This window comes from Acipenser ruthenus, chromosome 11 (assembly GCF_902713425.1).
Source record: "Acipenser ruthenus chromosome 11, fAciRut3.2 maternal haplotype, whole genome shotgun sequence".
NCBI lineage: Eukaryota > Metazoa > Chordata > Actinopteri > Acipenseriformes > Acipenseridae > Acipenser > Acipenser ruthenus.
The window spans coordinates 25,063,236-25,090,099 of record NC_081199.1 but is presented as its reverse complement, the minus strand read 5'-3'; the positions used below and the strand labels follow the sequence as shown (position 1 = coordinate 25,090,099).

General features: G+C 38.3%; 1 protein-coding gene across 1 annotated transcript; it reads right to left on the bottom strand.

Annotated features, from left to right (window-relative positions):
• Positions 1-1,420: 1,420 nt before the first annotated feature.
• On the bottom strand, positions 1,421-14,949 carry LOC117426199 (leucine-rich repeat-containing protein 3-like). The gene is made up of 2 exons (XM_059033495.1): positions 14,888-14,949; positions 1,421-4,376 (listed from the first exon to the last, which is right to left on the bottom strand). The coding sequence occupies exon 2, from the start codon at positions 4,156-4,158 to the stop codon at positions 3,364-3,366; it is 795 nt and encodes a 264-aa protein (XP_058889478.1). The 5' UTR covers positions 4,159-4,376; positions 14,888-14,949; the 3' UTR covers positions 1,421-3,363.
• Positions 14,950-26,864: the final 11,915 nt, after the last annotated feature.

The following is a 26,864-nucleotide window of genomic DNA, read 5'->3' as shown; positions in this document are numbered from 1 at the left end:
CCTCCTTGTGCTCCAACTTTCGGGTGAGACGTAGTTGTAGGTGACTCTGATGCATAGTTCACACACCCTAGTCTCTGTAAGTGGCCTTGGATAAAGGCGTCTGCTAAATAAACAAATAATAATATCAGTCATTAGTGGAAGCAGCCTGGTTGGTTAATGACAGAAAAAACATTGAAAGGAGTGGGGACTATTTTCCAGATAAAGACCTAGGAATTGCAAGACTAGTATGCAGTTTGTGTGCTCTATGCTTTAATGCATTGCACTATGCAACAATAAGTTTTAACAAAAACTCAACCATAGTTTAGAACTAGTTTAGAAATCTGGTTTACATCACACTCAGTGTGAAATCAAAGACTCGGAATCCTTACCTGCTCTCACTTATTTTCAAATATTTTGGTATCCTTGAAAAATTGGCAAAAGATTTCAATAAGCAAGACATCTGATTAGTGCAGTATCCATTTACTATCAATGCAGAGTAACTGTGTGGGATGTTTATCCTTCTTTTAACCTCAGTTTTGTTTCTGCAATGGTGATTGCCAAGACCGTTTTCACACTTAAGGATATATGAATGATGGCAGTCATTATTGCAGAAACACATTTCTTTGAGGACAACGAAGATCAAATATCCCTCCAAGTTATTTTGGATTACATTCAGCAATGCATTTCTGGGATGACTTGTTACAATCTTTTGCTGATTTTTGAAAAGGGGGCAATTATCTAATCAGGGATATTAAGGTATTTAGTAAACAAGGGTCTGAGTGGGTTAACAGGCAATAACCCCCTAGTCATTCTGCATTCACAGAAAATGGAAAGCATTTTGGGGAACAATTGCACTTGTGAGAGGGTCTTCTCATTAAAATCTTTTGTCACATGATTTAAATGGAATGTGGAAGTCTGTTCAATGGATTCTTCAAGCAAGCTCACAGCCAGGTTGAGACAGTTGAAGGTAGAAGATTACAATAGTGTAACTGGATTAATTAGAGCAGCACGACCTTAATGATTGCATACATTATAAAAAGTAAATGTAAAAGATACAGAATGCAGGTGTGTTGTTTTTTTCCTCATCACTACATAAACAAACTCTTTGCTATCTCCTTCATGTCTAGGCTGATTGACCTCACCTTTCTGTGCAATACCATTGTTCAGTCTCCCCAAAGTGCAAGATTAGACCAACCCTCATTTCTAAAGTGCATTGCTTATTTTGATCAGTCTCACACTATTGCTTTCATTTTAGGGGTCTTCATTTATGTTGCTTCTCTCCCTGTCTCCAAGTCAATGATGGAGTGCAGACACTGGTAGGTCCTAGGTCAACCCCTTTGACTTCATGTTCTTTCACTCACTATTTAAGAACGTAACATTTATTTATGCTTTAACATTGTTAATTAATAAATGTATGTTACACACTGTCTTAAAATGCCATCCATAGTTCAAAGAATGCTAAATGAATACTATGGGAAGCAAAACTAGGCAATCATTAAAAAAAAAAAAAGCATAAACATATTTCAAAAAGTGGCAATTGTGAATAAGACAATACATAAAACTTTACATGACATAATTCCATAATTGTAGAGCATACAAACACACACATATATACAAGAATACTTTAATTACAGCAACATGTAGGCTAAACATTCACAGGTGTTGCTTACAGTACTGGTAAGTATAGGTACCTTCAAAAGTTAGGCATCTTGGTTTCAGTGAGACTTGAAAAAAACAAACAGAAGTATATTTTAAGAAACTAGCCATATTTCAAAAATGAAATTCAGCTTTTACATATCGAGACCAAAGTTACTCCTTAAATTCATATTGGTCCTGAGAGCTAAAAATTAATTTAATGTTTCCCTCTTTAAAAAAAACATGTTAAACCATCATGTGATTACAACAGTAATCACATGCTAGTTCATATTACATAATGAAAGCTCGTTTTACCAGGTGGATTCATTTTTTTCACAATTGCATGAAAAATATTTATTTTCACTTATGGGAACCATATAATCCCGCAAATAAACTAAGCAAGATTTGTATGTGAAGATACAGGTTTTGCTTAGGTTTCATGTAGAGACCCAAACACGTGTGTCTCAATACAACATCATAGATATAAACTACGCCCCGTGTTTGAGCATGAGAGCAAAAAATATGTTTTTATGTTTGCATTACTGTTGCATTAAAACATTCTTTTTTTGTGTGATAGTAAAATTGATATATATCACAAACTTGCAGTTGGACTTCTTTTTCTGTCTTCAAAATTGTCCTCTGCCCTTATTTGATTGATATGTATTACAGGGTGATTGATAAAAATTTTTTTTTAAAAATCACAGAATTAGTTTGCTAGATTGTTTTCAATGTGTTAGTATAATTATCTGGCAGGTTATTTTTAGGTTCATATCCGTCTGCCTGTCATTACACTGTCACATTACATGGTGGATTGAGAACTGCCCTGAATTGTTGCTGATCTGTTCTAAACTCATACACTTTTATAGATGCTTCAGGTTGCATTTGGGTGCTATCCAATAAACTGTTTTAAAATGTTTTATACATTTTACAAATGTTTACGTGAGACATGTACAGTGGTTTATTCTCCACTTGAAAACAACGTGCTTCGGTAATAACATGTTGGCCAGAGCATCAAATCCTTCAGAGCAGAATTCACAGTTTAAACCACACTAAACACTGTATGGTGCTAAAACTCACAGCATGCTGTTGCGATCTCCTCTTCTTATTCCTGCAATATTCTTGTATTCACACAATAACGAGTAAGTGTTCTAAATGCTTTTTGATATCAATTATGATACAAAAAAAAGTCTGATCTTAGTAGTGAAAGTATTAAATGACAGAATTGGGAAATTTGGTATGTAACACCATGAGAAGCAAATACAATAGCATGAGTATAGTGGCACAAGCCTATCATCCTAGATTTCCTTGAGAACGAGTTTAGTCAAGAAATGCCAGTTACCAATCAGCTTCATTAGCACCTTCATTAACACTGGAAACAACAGAAAGGCTGCAAATTGACAGACTGAGCTCAAGAAAAAGACGGATGCGAAGAGGCTGTAAACAGGGTTGAAATTAATCTGCGTCAAAGCATAGTCTGTTGACAATGAACGTAAAGATCCGCCAGGTAAAATAATTCCTGAATTAGATTTAATATTAAAAAAAATTGCAAATGTTATCGCTATTGATTTTTAAAATACAGCTATGGCCAAAAGTTTTGCATCACCTAGAATTTTAGGATTGACATATTAAAATATATGTATAGTATCTTGGTGTTACACACAGATTTTCACTATCCTGATCTTTCAGAACTGCCATACACTACAAAAACTGAGGGAATGCATTTTTGAATTCCATTACAATAAAATAGAGCTACAGCACAGTGTTAATAGTATCACAGTCCTTTGTAAGTTGAGTGCTTGGGAGAGACTTCAAGTACTCCAGGTGCCGTCTGGCGTCTTCCTGGTTATGCCTCACGTAATACACCACGTATGAGATGACCATGGTGAACCAGCCAAACATGGTGACAAACATCGCCACGTCAGTGGTCTTGTGGTGAAAATTGCAAAAGTTAATGCCAGAGTCGAGAACCTGGATCAAAGGCTTGCCCGCATACTCCTCTTGGACAGAGGTCTGGCAGCTGATCTCATTGACTGTCTCCGGATCTAGCTTCAGCTCCCGCAAGGCCTCCTGCAGGGCACACTCACAGTGCCACGGGTTATTAGAGAGGCGGATTTTCGCCTTGATTTTGGAAAAGGCCTCCTTGGGCGCACTCTGGATGTGGTTGTTGGAAAGGTCCAGCAAGCGGAGGCCCTCGACCACGCCGTTGAAGGCTCCGATGTCAATGATCTCGATGGAGTTCTTGGACAAGTCCAGCTCCTGGAGATGGCCCAGATCTTTGAAGGCATTGTTTGGTATTTTGGTGATTCTGTTCGAGTCCAAGAACAAAGACACAGTATCTCCCGGCAGGTCGGTAGGGATTTCTTCCAGGTTACGGGAGGCACAATGCACAGCTGTCATGCCGTTTTTCTCAGCGCAGTGGCAGATTTTGGGGCAGGTTAAAACAGGCTCTACAAACACAAGCATTAAAATTAGAGCCCTGTGGAGTGTTAAACCAGCCACTCTGAAGGGTTTCCTAAACAGAGCAGGCATCGGTTTATTTACCATGTCCGACCAGATTTGTATTCTTCCTCTTAATTTCTGAATGTAGTCATGTTTAAGACAATAACAGGACGGTGATTAACGAGAGATTTCATATGACTTGGTGCAGCATTTGAAGTTTCTGGGTGCAGGAGTTTCAGTTTTGTTACCCCATTAGTTAAAAGAGCTTCATTCGATGTTCTTACCATTTGGACAAGACAGCATGGGTCTTTAATGCTGCAAAGCTGTAAAGATAAAAAAAATAAAATGTATTATACAGCACATAGCTTGTCTCAGCTATCTAAAAAATCAACTGCGTCTGATCTTCACTATACCAGACACAATCTATAGCTATGGTCAAAATGTTTGCATCACCTAGAATTTTAGGATTGAGACATAATTAAAAAAGTATATATGTGGTGATTAGAAAGTAAGTTTACCACATCAATGATATGGTGCGTTGATATAGTCCAAAGTCGGCCAATGACATCAATGGGCGGGCATTGTTGTCAGTGTCCAAGGGCAGCGGCCAATGACAGCATTGACCAGGCATTAACGTCATTGCCCAATTTTTTCGGTCAATGTTGTAATAAAGATCTAAATAACAACATTGGCCGGACAATGACGACATTGCCCAGTAGTAGTTGGTCAATGTTGAAAAAATCGTATTACTATGACGAATATAAAAAAAAAAAGTATTGTTTTATTCAACCAAATAATGTTCTGATGAAACTTTCATTTTAAATAATAAAAGTGAGATTTGGCAAAGTACAGTGTGTAGGAGTGTTTTATACTTTATAAAATATAGCTGTATTCAACCAAATGTATTCAATATTAATAGAACCAATGACACAGAGCTAGTGTTAAAATCAACACGATTTATCTTTTTTTATTTTTATTTTTTTACAACACAACATTTTTTCTTATTGCAGCATGACAGGTTACTATGACACAGTTACACAGTTTACTATTATCTTTTTTTTTTTACATAAAACTTAATGGTAAAACTTCGTTTTGCAAGAACCTTTTTTTTTAATATAACAACAACACAAAAAATGTTGCTTTTCAGTGTAGGCTACTTATTGCAGCATGACAGACTACAATGCTATAAATAATGCTTGACAAGAGCTGTTGGCAGTAACACCATTGCCCGAGAGTCACTGGGCATTGTTGACAATGCCTGGCCAATGTTGGCAGTAACACCATTGGCCGGCCAATGACTGAAGTACTCTACATTTTTGTTACGAAAATAACATCGCCCAAAATTAACGGCCAATGACATCAATGGGCGGGCATTGCTGTCAGTGCCCAAGAGCAGCGGCCAATGACAGCATAGACCAGGCATTGACGTCATTGGCCGAGTTTCAGACATTGGCCGTAACATATGTCCCTTCTGATCTGTAGATTTGTGTAGCCTTTAAGTACTGGAAACATCAAAATAATAATAATAAAAAACACCTTTGAATACAGTTATTATTGTTAAATGCACTTCATGCTTTGGGATTCTTTGTGACATCTAGTGGCCATATTCCGCTGTTGTTGTTTTAAAACATGGCATCCAAGCAAAGGAGCTTATTTTTGTACTACAGGCTAAGTTAAAGTAAGTATGTTTGTAATTTATTCATTCATTGATTTTTAAGTTTAATTTAAAGAATGGTTAATATAAATGTTCGTAAATTATTTATCTTTTGCACATCAGTTTAGCTGATTAATATGAGTAAGACATTACTAGCACACTTAGGGCCCTATTTAGCAAATATGTGCGCAGCCGCTATCGCTAGCGCAAAAATGACTGCGTTTGCGAAGTGCTGCGATAGCGCACGAAAACGTGATTTAGAAGTCGGGTCTCATGCGTGGGCTAACGCACATCAAATAGCGAATCATGCGCCCAGCCAAACAAAGCATAGTTGGGGGAGTGGGGCTACAACCAATAAGGATTCAACATTCCCTTTAAGAGCACCTGTGCGTCCGCGACAGCGAACGGAGGGTATTTTGAAACCAAAAAAAAAGGAAGAAGACACAAGCGCCTCAAGCAAAGTTACATTTTTTCAGCAGTCTGGGGGGCACAGTGAATACTTATGAAATAAACAAAGTAATCTATAAGCAAAATTAAGTTACATAAATATTTTTTTTTTCTGTTTCACTTGCTGAGCGAGCGAGCAATGGGGGAGCGAAAATTTTTGAATCAGGAGTTTTCCTTAAGTTAGGCATGGATAGCTCACCTTTGAAACGTGTGCACTGTCGCTGCCTTCATTATAAATGCTTTCCTGTTAAATATACTGACATTTGCGTCTTATACAACAATAACTAAGTCCGCATTTTTATTGGTTCGTATGTGTACCTGTGAAACCCTGTCTAAAAGGCTTTGTCTGACCTGCCTGGCACTTGCAGCATCTGCAAACTTCAACACTTGTGCTTCAAGTTCAGCATCTGCTTCCTTCAAACCCTGTAATCATTCCTCTGTAAGTTCAATGTCCATTACGGAGAGCTATGTTGTGTAAAACACGGCAAGCCAGGATGATATTGCTAACCTTCTGAGAAGTGTACTCTAGTGTTCTGCCACAGACATCCAAACATCGGAATCACATTTTGAGGATTCCAAATGTTCGCTCAATTACAGTACGAGTATGTCAGGGTTGAGCGGTCTCAGTAGCCACCGCTTCAGTGGATACCCGTTGTCCTCTATTAACCAAACCAGCCTCTCAGACTGTCATACCACTGAAATGCAGCTGCCACCTGCGAATTCGCGTAGATAAACAAGTCATGAGCTGAGCAACGATAGTTTGCATACACATTTGTGATGTAGTTGTTTGCATCACAGATCACACACTACTTGCATGTTGACAGAATAGGTCCCCTTACAATTTACGTAGAAGTGCCTATTCTGTGTTGGTGCGTGTACTTTAGCGCTACCGGCAAACAGTGTGCTTTCTGCATGTCTCCTTCCAGGTCAGCCTGAAGAAGTTGGCAGATGTCAGTGATTGTTTGTCTGTAGAGGTGAAATGTCTGCATACATTGTGACTCAGAAAAGACAGATGACTTCTAAATATTTGGGGACGTCTCCTCCACTCTTTGTCGAGCCACGTAGAAATTATTATTATTATTATTATTATTATTATTATTATTATTATTATTATTATTATTCATTTCTTAGCAGACACCCTTATCCAGGGCGACTTACAATTGTTACAAAATCACAGTACAAAGTATCACATTATAAAATATCACATTAATCCAGTGCGCACTACATATTTCTTTTATTTCTCTTTTTTTCTCTTTTCTTTGCCTGCTTCCCTGGTAGTTTCACCGGTATTTATAGTCGACCATGTAATTTGCGCACAGTTTAGAGCTGGTTTTCACATGTCTACTGAAATGCAAACGCTAACGCTGTTGATGGTTTGCTAAATCGCTACGTTGTATTTAAATGAGGATACTCCCCAAGTTCTGTCCATGTCAAGCGTTGACGATAACTTACCGAGTGGGCACAAAAACATGTGGTGCTAAATCACATAGGTGGGCAAAGTCTGTTTGCCCACACGTGCGTCTGATTCTGGTGAGCTAACTGTCCACAAAAGTGTTTTGCAATTGCCTTAGGGGTTTGCGAACGTTGCTAAATAGGGCCCTTAATGTGCTCCACAAAAATGTTTATTTAACCCAAAACAAAGTAGGCCAGTGTTTCATAAGTGTGTGACTAATGTTTCTCATACTGATTGAATGTTGTACTTTGCACCTTACGCATTTTATTAAGTTGATTAACAAAGAGTTAATCAACTTAATAAAAAAATGTTTACGGTTTTCAGCCTGTTTTCTGGGGTACACTGCTCACAATACTTTATTTTTAAATAAAGGCTACTTAATTGATATTTTTGGCAAGAAACTATATCTGCGCAACAACTGTAGATAAAGCACTCTGTACTGGAAGCCACACGGTTATTATTATTAAATGGCTCACAGAGTTATCACTAACATAAACCCAACAGGATGCTGTTTTCTTTCCGATTTAGTTAATGAGAAAAATAATCACTGCAGTTATTACTATTATTATTGTGATGTACTTGCTGCTGTGTGTTATTGTTTTCTGTAAAACCTTGATATCCTGTCAGTTAAGAAAAGGCTGAATGCAAAGCTTGTTTTAACATTGTCTTTATTACGCTGGCCAGAACCCCCGCTTCCAACTGCATTGTCATATTTTCTACATTCTCTTTAAATTCTCAAATAATTTATACCCGGGTAGTAAAAATAGACCCAGGTTGGGTCATTTAAAATCGGACGGGTACACAGATTTATATATATATATATATATATATATACAGTGCCTTGCGAAAGTATTCGGCCCCCTTGAACTTTGCGACCTTTTGCCACATTTCAGGCTTCAAACATAAAGATATGAAACTGTAATTTTTTGTGAAGAATCAACAACAAGTGGGACACAATCATGAAGTGGAACGAAATTTATTGGATATTTCAAACTTTTTTAACAAATAAAAAACTGAAAAATTGGGCGTGCAAAATTATTCAGCCCCTTTACTTTCAGTGCAGCAAACTCTCTCCAGAAGTTCAGTGAGGATCTCTGAATGATCCAATGTTGACCTAAATGACTAATGATGATAAATAGAATCCACCTGTGTGTAATCAAGTCTCCGTATAAATGCACCTGCACTGTGATAGTCTCAGAGGTCCGTTTAAAGCGCAGAGAGCATCATGAAGAACAAGGAACACACCAGGCAGGTCCGAGATACTGTTGTGGAGAAGTTTAAAGCCGGATTTGGATACAAAAAGATTTCCCAAGCTTTAAACATCCCAAGGAGCACTGTGCAAGCGATAATATTGAAATGGAAGGAGTATCAGACCACTGCAAATCTACCAAGACCTGGCCGTCCCTCTAAACTTTCAGCTCATACAAGGAGAAGACTGATCAGAGATGCAGCCAAGAGGCCCATGATCACTCTGGATGAACTGCAGAGATCTACAGCTGAGGTGGGAGACTCTGTCCATAGGACAACAATCAGTCGTATACTGCACAAATCTGGCCTTTATGGAAGAGTGGCAAGAAGAAAGCCATTTCTTAAAGATATCCATAAAAGTGTCGTTTACAGTTTGCCACAAGCCACCTGGGAGACACACCAAACATGTGGAAGAAGGTGCTCTGGTCATATGAAACCAAAATCGAACTTTTTGGCAACAATGCAAAACGTTATGTTTGGCGTAAAAGCAACACAGCTCATCACCCTGAACACACCATCCCCACTGTCAAACATGGTGGTGGCAGCATCATGGTTTGGGCCTGCTTTTCTTCAGCAGGGACAGGGAAGATGGTTAAAATTGATGGGAAGATAGATGGAGCCAAATACAGGACCATTCTGGAAGAAAACCTGATGGAGTCTGCAAAAGACCTGAGACTGGGACGGAGATTTGTCTTCCAACAAGACAATGATCCAAAACATAAAGCAAAATCTACAATGGAATGGTTCACAAATAAACATATCCAGGTGTTAGAATGGCCAAGTCAAAGTCCAGACCTGAATCCAATCGAGAATCTGTGGAAAGAACTGAAAACTGCTGTTCACAAATGCTCTCCATCCAACCTCACTGAGCTCGAGCTGTTTTGCAAGGAGGAATGGGCAAAAATTTCAGTCTCTCGATGTGCAAAACTGATAGAGACATACCCCAAGCGACTTACAGCTGTAATCGCAGCAAAAGGTGGCGCTACAAAGTATTAACTTAAGGGGGCTGAATAATTTTGCACGCCCAATTTTTCAGTTTTTTATTTGTTAAAAAAGTTTGAAATATCCAATAAATTTCGTTCCACTTCATGATTGTGTCCCACTTGTTGTTGATTCTTCACAAAAAATTACAGTTTCATATCTTTATGTTTGAAGCCTGAAATGTGGCAAAAGGTCGCAAAGTTCAAGGGGGCCGAATACTTTCGCAAGGCACTGTATATATATATATATATATATATATATATATATATATATATATATATATATATATATATATATATATACAGACGTGCTCAAATGTGTTGGTACCCTTACAGCTCATTGAAATAATGCCATTCCTCCTGAAAAGTGATGAAATTAAAAGCTATTTTATCATGTATACTTGCATGCCTTTGGTATGTCATAGAATAAAGCAAAGAAGCTGTGAAAAGAGATGAATTATTGCTTATTCTACAAAAATATTCTAAAATGGCCTGGACACATTTGTTGGTACCCCTTAGAAAAGATAATAAATAATTGGATTATAGTGATATTTCAAACTAATTAGTTTCTTTAATTAGTATCACACATGTCTCCAATCTTGTAATCAGTCATTCAGCCTATTTAAATGGAGAAAAGTAGTCACTGTGCTGTTTGGTATCATTGTGTGCACCACACTGAACATGGACCAGAGAAAGGAAAGGAGAGAGTTGTCTGAGGAGATCAGAAAGAAAATAATAGACAAGCATGGTAAAGGTAAAGGCTACAAGACCATCTCCAAGCAGCTTGATGTTCCTGTGACAACAGTTGCAAATATTATTAAGAAGTTTAAGGTCCATGGAACTGTAGCCAACCTCCCTGGGCGTGGCCACAAGAGGAAAATCGACCCCAGATTGAACAGAAGGATAGTGTGAATGATTGAAAAAGAACCAAGGATAACTGCCAAAGAGATGCAAGCTGAACTCCAAGGTGAAGGTACGTCAGTTTCTGAACACACCATCCGTCGCTTTTTGAGCGAAAGTGGGCTCCATGGAAGAAGACCCAGGAGGACTCCACCTTTGACAGAAAAACATAAAAAAAGCCAGACTGGAATTTGCTAAAATGCATATTGACAAGCCACAATACTTCTGGAAGAATGTCCTTTGGACAGATGAGTCAAAACTGGAGCTTTTTGGCAAGTCACATCAGCTCTATGTTCACAGATGAAAAAATGAAGCTTTCAAAGAAAAGAACACCATACCTACAGTGAAACATGGAGGAGGCTCGGTTATGTTTTGGGGCTGCTTTGCTGCGCCTGGCACAGGGTGCCTTGAATCTGTGCAGGGCACAATGAAATCTCAAGACTATCAAGGCATTCTGGAGCGAAACGTACTGCCCAGTGTCAGAAAGCTCTGTCTCAGTCACAGGTCATGGGTCCTCCAACAGGATAATGACCCAAAACACACAGCTAAAAGCACCCAAGAATGGATAAGAACAAAACATTGGACTATTCTGAAGTGGCCTTCTATGAGTCCTGATCTGAATCCTATCGAACATCTATGGAAAGAGCTGAAACTTGCAGTCTGGAGAAGGCACCCATCAAACCTGAGACAGCTGGAGCAGTTTGCTCAGGAAGAGTGGGCCAAAATACCTGTTAACAGGCGCAGAAGTCTCATTGAGAGCTACAGAAAACATTTGATTGCAGCTATTGCCTCTAAAGGTTGTGCAACAAAATATTAGGTTAGCAGTCCCATCATTTTTGTCCATGCCATTTTCATTTGTTTTATTATTTACAATATTATGTTGAATAAAAAATCAAAAGCAAAGTCTGATTTCTATTAAATATGGAATAAACAATGGTGGATGCCAATTACTTTTGTCAGTTTCAAGTTATTTCAGAGAAAATTGTGCATTCTTCGTTTTTTGTGGAGGGGTACCAACAAATTTGAGCACGTCTGTATATATATACAGTATTATGTAAATAGTATATGTAAATCTTTTATTTAACATTATGTAATCAAAATAAATACAAAATGGTATTGCAAAAGTCTACCGGAAGCCATAATAGTAGTATAGAATTTCATGTTAGATTTCAAAATGCCACATTTTTAAATTTGTCAGTTTTTCGTTAAGTATATGGAAAACTACAAAGCGATATGTAATTCAATATGTTTACATAACATAACTCTGAAGCAAAATTAGTTAACTCTGTGGGGTGATGCAAAACTGTTGGCCATACAGTATGTGAATGAACAGGGATGTTTTAGAAAAGCACTCGCTATACAATTAATTGAGAAACAAAGAGGAGGCTTCCATTCTAAAGAAGTCTACAAAAGAATATTCAACGTTCCCCAAAAGACAATTAGGAAAGTCTGCTAATGGAAGATCAAAGGGGCCAAGTAGAATAGACTTTGGTTATAATTGGTGTAAGGGGGGAAAACAACACTGGGAAGTAATTGCGAGAAAACAGATGGGGCTCACCATTATTTAATAAGTATCTCCACTCAGTAAATATTTGAGTTTTTCAAACCTATTTAATTTGCTTTGATTCAAATCCATTAGGGATAAAAATAACAAAAGCTGGATACCCAGTTTTCTTATTTTTATTTACTTAAATGAGACTAGTCTTCCAGGTACCCGTTGTTCTGAAAGAATACATGACCTTTCTGCCTCTAATTCTTTTAATGGAGGTGGAAATCTAGTTCATTCTAGTTCAAGTGGACCAAAGGATCATGTCAAGACTTACGTATGTCAATTAGTTTCTTCTTGGTGATAACACAGACTTTCAAAATTTTCATTTTTACAAGAGACTTTCTCAGTTCATGCTCTCAAGACAAACACACACATTTGCCCAAGGCTAAAAAGGACCAGTGATTTAGGCTTAGCATAATTTGTCATCCTGTCTCCCCCTTTTGGGTAGCCAGACTTGGAAGGAAGGCAGTCTGACTTTCACAGAAGTAAAGTTGATATTTTTCCCAGCTTGATTGCTTGTCTGTGTAATTGATAGTTTGAAGTCTGTGGCGCTGTTTGCCTAAACCAACAAACAAGACACACACAACAGGGTATTAAAAAACAAAACAGAACTCAGAGCTGTGGGATTGCCAAATACATTTCCATAAATTATCAGTTATAATTTTTGAGTGAGCTGAATTGAATTTCAGGCACATCACGTAACAGTTAAAAAAAAAAAAAAATAGGGAAGAAAATAGTAAGGCCTGTGTTTTGGTTTTAAGCAGGGCCTACATATTTATAAGAACCTTTACTGAGTTTCAATGCATGTAAAACAGCACTCACAGCAGCTGAAACTAATCTGTGATACTAACTGCTGGGTGGGGGTGCGGGTCAACAGTTTTTTATTTGGTGGAATATAAAGCTCCTATACAGTATTTTGTATTTTTAATTAATTAATTGATTAAATGAAGACTGACTTTCTTGCCTCAGGCGAAACACAACACTAGCATAACATTCCAAAACCGTTTTTACAGCTATCTCAGTCTATGCCAAAGTCAGCCAAACAACAGGAAAGTGCACACACAAACTGGCTTTAGTGATCGGCAAAAAAATCTTGTTTTTGTTCATTTCACATGGTTAAACTGGGAGGTTTGTTTTAGATTGAAACGACAGCATGTAAAAAGTGAAACTGAATTCCATTCTGTCGTGCTAAGACCTGAATTTACCGTTTTAGCCCCGTAATAAAATGCGCATTAATCAGTTTCCATCAGTACCGTTCAGTTGGTAGCAGCATGTGTAAATGACACATGCCAGAGGGCCACCAATTAATACAGCATAGGGTACGGTATTTTATAGGCTTGGATATGACAGGTTCTGATGTAACTATATTACCACATACTATGGCAGAACCTTTCACGTCACATCACTGTATCCCTTGAATGCGGGACACCATTTTGGGTGTAAATACTGTTGTTCTGAACGGGATGTAAATTAGTAATAAAACTATATTAGATCAGGCTGCCACTGTAAGAGTTCACAAGAGACACGAAGTTAAAATTCGCTATTTATTTTTTTTCTTGGTTTGTAAAAAACCATTTATTTTCTTTCAATAAACTAGACCAAATGTTCTTTTTTTTTTGCGAACGAAAGAATGAGTATCATAGAAGTCAAAGTTTTTAAAACGTCAAGTTATCTTTTTTGGGGGGGGGGGGGGGGGGGGGGAGAATCAACAAATCAAAAGGCACCTTTTTTAAGCAATAAAAGATACAATGAAAACCCAATCCTGTTCCATTAATGTACCAGGCTTGCAACCTTGAAACACTTTTTTTATTGTTTGTTTGTTTTTAAACAAAAGCTAAAAGATCATAATCTGCCACTGAGGTGAACATGTTCGAATGGGTTAGCTAAATAAACGCAAACAATAACACCCAACAAAGTGCAAATACACGATTAAAGAAATCAATAAACAAGCCTGTCATGTTAAAGAAACAAAATCAGAACTAGCCAGTTTCAGCTGGTATAAACATATGTTATTTAATCATGCATACTGCATATTACAAAGATACGATATTTAAAATTAATTACATTTGTATACGTGGTAGACAGAAATAAATAGAACAAATATAATGTAGAAAACAGTAGTTACAAAACAATGGAAGAAAGCAAATAAAAAATAGAAGAAACATAAGTCCTGTCATAGTTTTCTTTGCTTCTCAAATAACGGTGTCGATGATCATTTTAGCCTTTTCTGAATTACAAATTAAATAGCAGTTTTCTTTTTCAATAAACGAAAGGTAACATAAACTAATAGACGTAATGTAACTAATCGACTTAATGTAAACCTCCTATAAATAACATATCGCCAATAAACTTCAAAGGCGTTGCATGCCTAAGCAATATTTCATTTTCTGTTACATTCTTGTTTCTAGCTGAAAACAATGACCATTAACATATATATATATATATATATATATATATATATATATATATATATATATATATATATATATATATATATTAATGGTTCTGCCATAGTATGTGGTCATATAGTTACATTAGAACCTGTCATATATATAAACCCTTAATTAAAACACTGCCAGTATCAGTGTACCTCAATTTATTACCTCGATGCAAGTACTGGGATCTCCACTTCAGTCTTCACTTGTTGCTGCTTTGACCAGTCTCTCTTCAATGAAAAAATTCACTCCCTGACAAACATACCGGTGTAGTATTGAACCAATCTGCAGCTGCCTCTGTGCTCATTGGGGTTACGACACCGAGAAAAAATCATTAATTCTTTACTAGTAATGTAATACTTATATACTAGCGACAGTGTTTTCTTTAATTGGCTTCAAAAACAGAGTGGACGCGGCATTTTTTTCTTTGTTTTTTCTTTTTTTTTTTAATGCGTCTTCGTATTAGCTTATATTCATTTCAGATAGATGACAGTAGATAAATGGACGAACTAAAACCTGCATGTGGGCGATACAACCAGAGCAATATACGGTGTTATTAAAAAAAAAAAAAGTTGAAATCTCATTTATAAGGTTTGAATTTGAAAGGTTTCAATAGCTCAATTATGCAAAAGATATATGTGGTCAAAGTCTTCATTTTCACACAAAGGGAGAAAAAAGAAACAGATCTATCAATCATCAATCAATATCAATCGATCTTTATTTTATATAGCGCCTTTCACAGTGGACCACCATCACAAAGCGCTATACCAGATAGTGAGGAACAATGTATAATACATTAAATACAATGAAATACAGGGCATAGTACATTAAATACAAACAGTAAAAAAAAAAAAAAAAAAAAAAAAAGATCTATCATTAAATACATACAGGGGTCTATTTTATTTATTTATGTATTTATTTAAAAATAAAGTGGGATGTGACTCAGTGAGATCAAGGCTTCATTTACAGTGATGTCCCTGGTTCAAGAGGCAGCAATGTCTCACAATACACACCACAGAAAACAAATAAACAAAAAACAAACAAAAAAACAAACAAAAAACAATAAAGCAAAAATATGATAACCCAGGTCATATCTGTTTACCAGTAGTCGGTGAAGTCAATGTTAATGGCAGCGCTATGGTACAAAACATCAAGTTCTCTTGTTAGATAAAGCAACAGGCTATGGAATGGTTCATTACTGGCATCTAATCAGTGGTTACAAAAGGGCTTAATTAAACGCTGGCTACTGCATTCCCAATATTACTCTTTCATCACATGAGTCTAAATAGAAAATCTATTGTACGCTAATGAAACAGTCCAGTGGTAATGAGTCAGTGCTAATTACCCAAATATATGGAGCTGACTAAGGAGGAAAGAAATCACATGTCTGGAGTGTTACAAAATACCATTCACCATACAGCCTGCACATAAAGAATTCTGGTTCTGAAAGTCTATCAAATAAAGGAAACTACAGCTTAAATGGCTATTAATAGATCTAATAAATAGCTTACTGACATATTAATAAATGTGGTTCATTTTTTGTTAGTTCTTACAGGCTTTTGATGCCATGGTAACTACACTCACTTATTTCTATTTACATCTATTAATGTGTTTGTGATGTCATTTACTACATAGTTAATGATGTAACAATCTAGTATTCCTTTCTATTTAAACCTCAGGCATCAGGGTATTGGATACAGTACTGTTTTGTAATCTGATAATTCATCATCATCAAACTTAAATGGTTTATTCAGTTTTTTCAAAAGCGACTTGTCATCACGAGAGTGTCTTGAGGCACACTGATTGATTTATTAAATCTTTCCAGAACCGCTGTCATATCATTGACACGTTCTGTATTCTAATTTCCACAAGTGCACCTCATCGCTACAAAATGGTATGTACACAAACACTGAAATGCGCTGCTGTTTCTCTTGCTACAGAAAGTTGGACATTTTTCAAGGAAAAAACCGGAATCAGACAAGTCACCGAGCAATTTGGTGTTTCCCTTTCTGGTGAGTTGCTTCACCATTCTGTTAAATAATGTCTTGTATATTGCTGCTGCATTTTTTAACGTGTGTAGGGGTGCTGTGTTAATTTAGTTTGACAGTTTATTGATGTCTTACTTTATTATTATAGTTTATTAACATACACTTGCCTATTGCTTTTCTTTTACTTATAAATTTCATTTCATATGTTGATGCACGTGCATCATGACAAGAAATACATATTTATTTATTTATTTATTTATTTATTCATTGATTCATATTGAGTCTGGTGCTAACTCCGTCTTAGGGAACACTTCGGCTATAAGGACACTGCTTGCTTCCCGAGGGGTGTTCTCTTAGCCAGAGACTACTGTAATGCTATAGCTGTTTCTCCTGCTGAACAGGCACATTGTATGTGTCCATATAAGACTGTAGCGTGTCTGCCTTTAGTGCCGAGGGTCAGCGGTTCAATTCCAAACCGCGGGGGATGCAAAATAAATATAATAATAAATAAAAAGTGTTACACTACATATTTCATTTTGTTACATTTTTTGCCAAATATACCATAAAGAAGGTTGCTAGTTTTGCATGATCTTTTGAGCAAAAACATATATATATATACACAATATATATATATATATATATATATATATATATATATATATATATATATATATATATATATATATATATATATAGCTCAAAGAGCCAGCTGCCCAACATTTGGATATGTTGTACAGATCTTTCTCAAGGGAGCCTGTGTTTGAATCAAAACATTGGAGGTATTTATAGATTTTTGACAGCATGACTATAAACAATAACTACTTGTTATTGTTTATATTCAAATCCATTATTTATTCTTACATGATGTAATGGTGTTCTATATATTGTGACATCATTTTTACTTCTATCTTTAAATCTGTATTAATTCTAACTAACATTATTTCATATAAACTTATATTTATATTGTCATGCAATGCTGGTTCTGAGGATGTCTTGATTTGACCTCCCCAACTTTTGAATGAATTTTGTTTATTTATTTATTTATATAAATGTTATATATTTATTGGTGTTAATTAGTTCATTATTTTCTGTTGAGTTCTGCTGGCATAATGGTGTTCAGTCTATTTATCCATTTACTTTCTTTTATTCTTCTATATGTTGCATTGTCTAATTTTAGCCGTTCTAATACTACAAACTTTACATCATTTAAGTCATGTCCTTGACTGGCGGTGCTGTACTACTGGTTCATTTTTTTTTTTTTATTTCTAATTAATGAAAGGTGGTTCTGAATTATTTTATATATAGTTGTTCCAGTCTCTCCAGCATATTTGATTTCATCACATTTTCACAGGCTATTCTATAAACAACATAGCTATTTTTACAGTAGGTATTAGTTTTTAGTGGATATGTGTTGTTCTTATGTTTAATTATATTTTTACTTTTGTCCAAGTATTTACACACTTTACATGCACTAGTGCAAGTATTTGTAGAACCTATTCCATCAATTATTATTTTATGTTTACTGTGAACTAAAATATCACCTAAATTAGCTTCTCTGTTGAATGCTACAACTGGGGCCTTAAGAAATACTTTTTTCAATTTTTCTGAATTATGTAGAATCTGCAAGTGTTTCCAAACTATCTTAGAAATATTAGGCAAAAGTTTAGAGTAAGTCCTTACTAATAGGACTCTTGACCTTTTTATCTCTATGTTTATAATCTAGTAGATCATGTCTTTTTAGTTTATCCACTTTTTGTAACTCCATCTATATACAACCACAACTTTTAACATAGACCACAACTTTTTATAGTTGCCACAACTTTAATATGACTCCAATGTTTCTATGATTTATATGTAATTCTGTTGCAAAATAATGCTGAAAAATATAAACTGAAACAGAAAAAGAAACGTCACTCTAACATTGTCTTTTGCTTGTGGGGGATTAGTATGCCTTGTCATCCTCTCTAGCCAATCAGTGATCTTCTTTCCCGTTGCTATGGTTGCTATGTAATGAAACACAGCGTAAAATGTTTTATTTCAAATGGTGATAAAGCAGGAGTCTTAAGAACTTATGTTCTGGTTATCTATTTGTATGGTTTTTTTTCTTATTGTTGTTTCTGAACAAATGAACAAAAATCCATCTTGAAAGCAAGTATATATACTTGCAAACTGTTTATATAGGGGGTTAAAATCCTCCTATAAAACGCCTAAAAACGTGTGTTTTGATTATTTGTTTTATTGTTAATTATCGCCTGCACCTGGCCATTATTGTAAATTAGAGCCAGGTGCAAGGTATTTAAAGAAGGCTTCGAGGCTGCTGCTGTGTGGAGAGCCTGATTGATGGTGTTTTCAATCAAAAAAAGGTATTGTGTGTAGCCTTTTTGTTTTAAACTTTAAAAACTGTGTGTTTTTGTTTTCAGCAGGTAAACAGCTTACCTGTCCGGCTTATTTAGAGTAGGTTCCTGGCGAATGTTTAGTTAGTGCGCCGAAGGAGCTAGGTGTTTGTTTTGTTTTGATTTATTTTGTATCATAAAAAGTGCGCATCAGCGCTTATTCTCTCAAATCCCATGTTTGGAAGGGAAAAGAACCCGAGCAAGCCTGTATGGCGAGTCGCCATTTTACATATGGTGTCAGAAGTGCCCTTATGGGGGGCTCCCGAGTGGCGCATCCAGTAAAGGCGCTCCTCGCAGGATGTGCCCTATAGCCTGGAGATCGCTGGTTCGAATCCAGGCTATGTCACAGCTGACCGTGACCGAGAGTTCCTAGGGGGCGGCGCACAATTGGCTGAGCGCTGCCCTGGGAGGGAGGGCTTAGGTCGGCAGGGGAATCCACAGCTCACCGCGCATCAGCAACCCCTGTGGCCGATAGGGCGCCTGTGGCTCTGCAGCGGAGCCGCCAGATCTGTGTTGTCCTCCGGCACTATAGGTCTGGTAGCATCGCTGTGGATCTGCAGTGCGAAAAATGACGGCTTGGAAGGAGCACGTTTCGGAGGACGCGTGTTTCAGCCTCCGTTTCCTGAGTCGGCGGGGGGGTTGCGAGCGGTGAGCCGGGGATACAGATAATAATTGGGCATGCTAAATTGGGGTGAAAACCGGGGTAAAAATAATTGGCGACGACTAAATTTAAAAAAAAAAAAAAAAAGAAAGAAGTGCCCTTATGACTTGATACACGATCAGAAATGGATTTAAAAAAATTAATTGAAATATCAAAAAGAATACTGCTGCTCAGGAGGAGCAGAACAGGAAGTGGAGGCTGGAACGAGAGCTGCCAGAGAGGGAGCCAACAGAGCTGGAGCTGCTGCTCCAGAAATGGGAGCAGGCAAAAGAAGCCCTGCTGTCTCCAGCTCCAAAGGGAGAATCCCAGCTGTCTCCAGCTCCAGAGGGAGAAGCCCCGCTCAGCTCCAGAGGGAGAAGCCCCGCTGTCTCCAGCTAGAGAGGGAGAAGCCCCACTGTCTCCAGCTTCAGAGGGAGAAGCCCCGTTCAGCTCCAGAGGGAGAAGCCCCACTGTCTCCAGCTAGAGAGGGAGAAGCCCCGCTGTCTCCAGCTAGAGAGGGAGAAGCCCCGCTGTCTCCAGCTAGAGAGGAAGAAGCCCCGCTGTCTCCAGCTAGAGAGGGAGAAGCCTCACTGTCTCCAGCTCCAGAGGAGGTTGAGCCACTGCCATCTCCAGACCCACGGGCTACAATCAAAGGGGAGGAGAGGATCAGCACACCTCCATTACAGCCTCAGCCGCAGCCCGTGAAAGCCACTCCGGCGCAGATGGATGCAGTCCCATGCACCGTCAACGGGGACACCTGTCCAGAATTGCTGGATCTCCCTCCGCTCGACTTTGTGCCCAGGTCGCAGCACTGCCAGGCTCAGTTCCTTGCCTGGTCCCTTGCTCCACTCCCCCTTGAAGATAAAATGTCAATACACAGGAGGAAGACATCACTGTGCAAGAGGCAGAAGTCACTGGCGTTCCCCCTGCTGTTTGCTGCATTCCCCCTACCCACTGCTCTGCTCCCCTTGGTCTCCAAGATGTCACTGCCCTGGTTCACAGCAGTGCACCTCTGCTTGTCATTGCTCGTTCCCGGTCACTAGCCTGCACTGCAGTCGCCCAGGGCAAACCATCCGGGTCCCTCCTTGCCGGATCATGGTCCCTTCCCATGGGCACCGGAGGAAGGACCGACCCACCGTCAAGTCTGCCCATACAAGAGGACGAAGATTAAAGAAATTGGACTTGGGGGAGGGTGATCCTTTAAGGGTGGTGGTAGTTGGCTTTGGTATGGCCTGTGTCTTATTAAGACAAAGGGGAGGATGTGTAACACAGCAGGGAGGGGGTCAAAATCCTCCCTGCCTAAAAACGTGTTTTTGTTTTCAGACAGTAAACAGCTTAGCTGTCCGGCTTATTTAGAGTAGGTTCCTGATGAATATTTAGTTAGTGCTCTGAAGGAGCTAGGTGTTTGTTTTGTTTTGATTCATTTTGCATCATTAAAAGTGCGTGTCGGTGCTTATTCTCTCAAATCCTGTGTGTTGGGGCATGTTTGGAAGGGAAAAGAACCCGAGCGAGCCAGTGTGGCGAGTCGCCGGTTTACTATATATATATATATATATATATATATATATATATATATATATATATATATACACTGAGTGTACAAAACATTAGGAACACCTGCTCTTTCCATGAAATATCCAGGTGAAAGCTATGATCCCTTATTGATGTAACCTGTTAAATCCAATTCAATCAGTGTAGATGAAGGGGAGACAGGTTAAAGAATGATTTTTAAGCCTTGACACAATTGAGACATGGATTGTGTATGTGTGCCATTCAGGGGGTAAATGGGCAAGGCAAAAGATTTAAGTGCCTTTGAACGGGGTATGGTAGTAGGTGCCAGGCGTGCCGGTTTGCGTGTGTCAAGAACTGCAACGCTGCTGGGTTTTTCACGCTCAGCAGTTTCCCGTGTGTATCAAGGATGGTCCACCACCCAAAGGACATCCAGCCAATGGCAGGCCAGTGGTCAAAAACGGCTCATTGATGAAAGAGGCCAAAGGAGGCTGACACGAATTGTGCAGAGCAACAGACGGGCTACAGTTAGTCAACTGACAGTCCAGTACAACATTGGTGCTGAAAGACCTATAAAAGAATGCACAACTCGTCGTACCTTGACACGAATGGGGTATGGCAGCCGACGACCTAACAGAGATCCACTTCTTTCAGCAAAACACAAGGAACTGCGGTTGCAGTGGGCTAAGGAACGAAAACTCTGGACACTGGAGGATTGGAAAAACATTGCCTGGTCTGATGAATTCCGGTTCCTGCTGTTTCACGCTGATGGGAGGACTAGGGTATGGAGAAAACCACATGAGTACATGCATCCATCATGCCGCGTGTCAACATTGCAGGCTGGTGGTGGTGGTGTGATGGTGTGGGGTGTGTTTTCATGGCACACATTGGGCCCCTTGATAAAAGCGGAGCAACATTTGAATGTCACAGGATATCTGAACATCATTGCCAATCAGGTGCATCCCTTCATGGCAGCAGTGTATCCATCTGCTAATGGATTTTTTCAGCAGGATAATGCCACAAGGCTAGGATTGTCCAGGAATGGTTCCACGAACATGACAGTGAATTCAGCTTACTGCAGTGGCCTGCCCAGTCACCAGATCTCAATCCAATTGAGCATCTGTGGGATGAGATGGAACAAGCTATTCGGAGTAGAGATCCACTACCAGCCAACTTGACACAACTGTGGGAAGCATTGGAGTCAACATGGGCCAGCATCCCTGTGGAATGCTTTCGACACCTTGTAGAGTCCATGCCCCAACGAATTGAGGCTGTTCTGAGGGCAAAAAGGGGTGCAACTCAATATTAGGAAGGTGTTCCTAATGTTTTGTACACTCAGTGTGTATATATATATATATATATATATATATATATATATATATATATATATATATATATAGTAGTTTTGGTGGATAATAAAATACATTTAGACCAATTGTATCGCTGTCCAATAGATGTGAACTGAGTATTCAATACAGCAAGTCAAAATGAAAAAGCTGGTATTTGCGTGGAAATTTGAGTCACAGTTGAGTCACTGTGACGTAGCAGCGGGCATCAACTGTCTGATAGAAGCCCGCTAGAGCTGAAAGCTCATTGGCTGATGGTACTGCATAATTACTTAATTAGTGTATTAATCACTGTGAAAAGACCATGTTTGCTTAGGTTAAAAAGTTTACACCCACGATTTAAACTGAGAACATTCAGAAATGCTTAGCATTCCATTAATATACACACAGAACATTATTCATTATAAGTTAATTAATCATAATAAGTGGTGAACTTGTTTGTGTCTCTCTATTAATTAAATATTAATGATGTCTTCATAAATATTAATTGCAAGAAAATATCAGCTTAACCTGAACCACAGCCAATGTTTTATTCTTGCAAAGCTTGTCATGACTCATGTCTAATGTATTTAAGTAAACTGTCTTTATTCCCATATTCCTATTAAATAGGGACAGCACACGATGATACAACCTAGCAAATATACAAAATACAGGCTATACAGTTGCTGAACTTGTGTTACTTTACATATCGTACACTCTTTACAGTAAAACAAAGTAATCAATAAAGCCAATCCTAGAAGTAAGTGTGTAATATCCCAAATGTACTCCACAATATTTTCTTTGCATTATCCATCCCTGGATTTAGGGTTTGAATTTTCAGATTAGGTATGGGAGTCCATGTTTTCTCAAGAGCTATCCTCATGAATTTGTGTTGAACGTGGGGTAATACAATTTAAAAGTGTGCATCATATTCATTTATTTAAGGCCAAACTGGAAAAAAAAATCCTAGACTGGGATCCAACTTGTGACAGATGTAAGCAGGCCCCTGTCACCCTAATCCATATGTACTGGCACCATTCTGGACCTCCGTCTTTGAGTCTCTCACTGATCCTAAATCCACCCATTGATCCCTCACCACTTACAGCTCTTTTTTTGGTGCAGCTCCCAGGGAAACAGCTTTTTACATATTGCAGTCTGACACCTTGGCCTTCTCTGGCAAGACAACTGATCTTGTTTAACTTTAGCAAGCTGCCCCACCCTCATTTGTCCACTGGATAAAAAACATACTGCATTTTTTTAAGCTGGGGAAAATCAAGGTTACACTGCGTGGGTCTACTGAAAAGTTTTAGTCTGCCTGGTAGCCCTTTCTGACTTATGTCAATGGACTCAAACTGTCTTGGTGATTTGCATGTGACTCATCCCTCTGCTTTCATTTTAATTTCCTCTTTTCTGTCTCTTCCTTTTGGCTTTTCATTATCTTTTTAAAATGAATATTAGTATTTTTTTGTTTTCTCTAAGGAAATGTAATTTCCTTTTTCTCTTTACGTGTGTGTGTGTGTGTGTATATATATATGCATTTATTCTTCTTTTAAAAATCAATTAAACAAATTATATTTATATAATCATATCTTCCTTTTTTACATTCCTGGGTTTTCTATTGCTAGTTCTGTAAGTTGAGTGGGTGTTTATTTGTCATTCAGATAAAAAGGGTGCTAATGACTGGAGTAAATTGCTTTGTGATTTCCCCCATTTGTACTTTCTTAACACCCTGGTACACATCAATCAGGATATCCATACTGCGATGATTTAAATAAATGTTGTTCTTGTTGTCCATGTGAAAATCCCTTCAAGCAGTGATTGATATCTCTCCACTTCAGAAGTGCTGAAGGAGATTAGGCTGGAAGTCTACAATCATCTGCGCCATCCTCTATTAAGCTATTCATTAATTGTATTTTGAAGGTCAGGCTGTCAGGGAGTGCTTGTTGCGTTAGAACCAGTTTACACAGAGATTTGACCAAGGCCCATGTAAAACGTGGAGTTTTCCACACACGGCAGACAATGCATAAAACAGGCACGTATGTTTGGGACAGAGTTTGGTTGAGCACATACTATGGTGGGGGGAGGGATTTTGTAAGGTATTGTGCGCTATGGCAAGCAGTGACATTAAAAGAAAAAAAAATTCAATGAATTCTTGCCCACATAATAATGTACTTTCTTACCACAATACACTGAGATTCTTCAAAATGTATCTAAAGTAATAGAACATTTCAGGGAGATAACTCTCTCCAAACAGGAATTTAACCTGCAGGTTACTCCCACATTCCTTTAAATTATCAAGCTGGGTAAATTGAAACCTACTATACATTCCCATGTTGTCGGTGCTTTCATTGACTTCCAAAACCAAAAGATCTTGTCTTTTTTCAAAGTCTGAACTTTGAGCTTAAGATATTGAAAAATTGAAATTGAATTTAAGTTTATTTTAGTATTTCTATATTCAGGTTGAACATCAATACAAACCACTGTACTCATTTCTGCACTGTACTGCACGACATTGTGTTCATGTGTCCCTGAACACTAAAATTGTTTTCAACTCCTATGACTAGTCTTTCTGTCCTGGATCGTGTGAGGTCTAAACTCACCCATTAAACGCACAGCCTGCTTAGATCTCCTGCACAGAAAAAAACAGATCTCGCCATGACACCGGAATCCCACTTTAAACAACAAGATGTACCTAGATTAGCGAATAAATATTTTCACGTGGTCGCTTCCTCGATGTGATAGACCCTATGATCTGCTCGAGCTATCGTCCCTTATCTCTTATTAATTCAGAGGCCAAATTATATGCCAAGGTCCTATCACATCGCCTTGAGATCACATGACGAAATTAATACATCGTGACCAAACTGGTTTCATTAAGACCCGTCTGGCCTCCGACAACATTCGCTGTTTGCTCCTCATTATACACTCTACTACAGACAATGACGCTCCGTGCTCGGTTCTCTCACTAGACACAGAGAAGGCTTTCGACGACTGCATTGGGGTTATCTCTGGTCGGTACTGGATCACATGGGCCTGGGCTCAGGCTTCATTAATATGATCAAAGTCCTATATGCTAACTTCTCTGCAATGGTGTTAACAGGGAACACATGCTCCCCCCAATTTGCTGTTTCTAGGGGCACACGCCAGGGCTGCCCCCTCTCTCATTTATTATTTGAATTATCACTAGAGCCACTCGCCCAAGCTGTCCGTCAGTCAGCTCTTTCTGCCCCTATCAATATTAATTCTACGCAACATCATATCTCGTTATATGCAGATGATGTACTATTGTTTACTGAAGACATTCCCCACTCACTCCCTCACCTTTTAAATATCTTTAACAATTTTAGTTCAATCTTGGGATATAAAATTAATTGGCTTATGCCCCTGAACTCCACGTCTGACGAGAATACCCTTCCCTCAGATATTCCAGTAGTCAGACACTTTAAATATGTTGCCGTTAATATTTACCCCTCTCTGCACTCTACCGTATCTACTAATTTCAACAAAATTTTCACTCAGGTAAAATCAGATCTGGACAACTGGTCACACTTCACTAATTCATTCCAGGCCTGCATCACTATAATTAAAATGAATGCTTTACAAATTTCAAATTATATTTTTGGTCATTTGTGTTGCGCCCGCTCACTACTTGGTTCAATCCCAACATCTCTGTTTCATGGTGGCTGCTAGAGGAAAAAATAGTCTATCCATATAGATTACAAGACTTGATTTACTCAAATATCTCTATTTGGCACTGCAAATTAAAGGTCGGTCCACTAATTACTCAGTTAATATCAATCTGGCATGCTATGGAAAAACACAAACTCTCAACTTAAATGTCACTCTCGTACGCCTATATTTCTTAACTTTACGCTCTTATCCGGAGGTTGACCCTTCTCTTTTCCTCCTTGGAGGAACGGGGGAATACACACCCTTGCTGATATTTCTGAGGCCGGCTGGTTGGTTACTTCATTATACTCTTTTAAAAACTTCATACAAACCATTAGCTATCTGTACTATCTGGAACAGTGAATTAGCCCCCCTTACTACAGAAACTAATTGCAATGTAGGCTTAGCCTCCAAAAACCCAAATCACCAATCGATTCATTTTACTTTCCTTCACAGAACATATTTAACACCACGCAGGTGCTTTCAAATTAAACTTTACCCCCAGGGTGCCCTGGGTACCTTCATGCACATAGTATGGGACTGCCCGATGGTAGCTAAATTCTGGAAGCAGGTGTCTTCAGCCTTGTCCATCATTCTAGAGAAAGAAATTCCTTGCTCTTT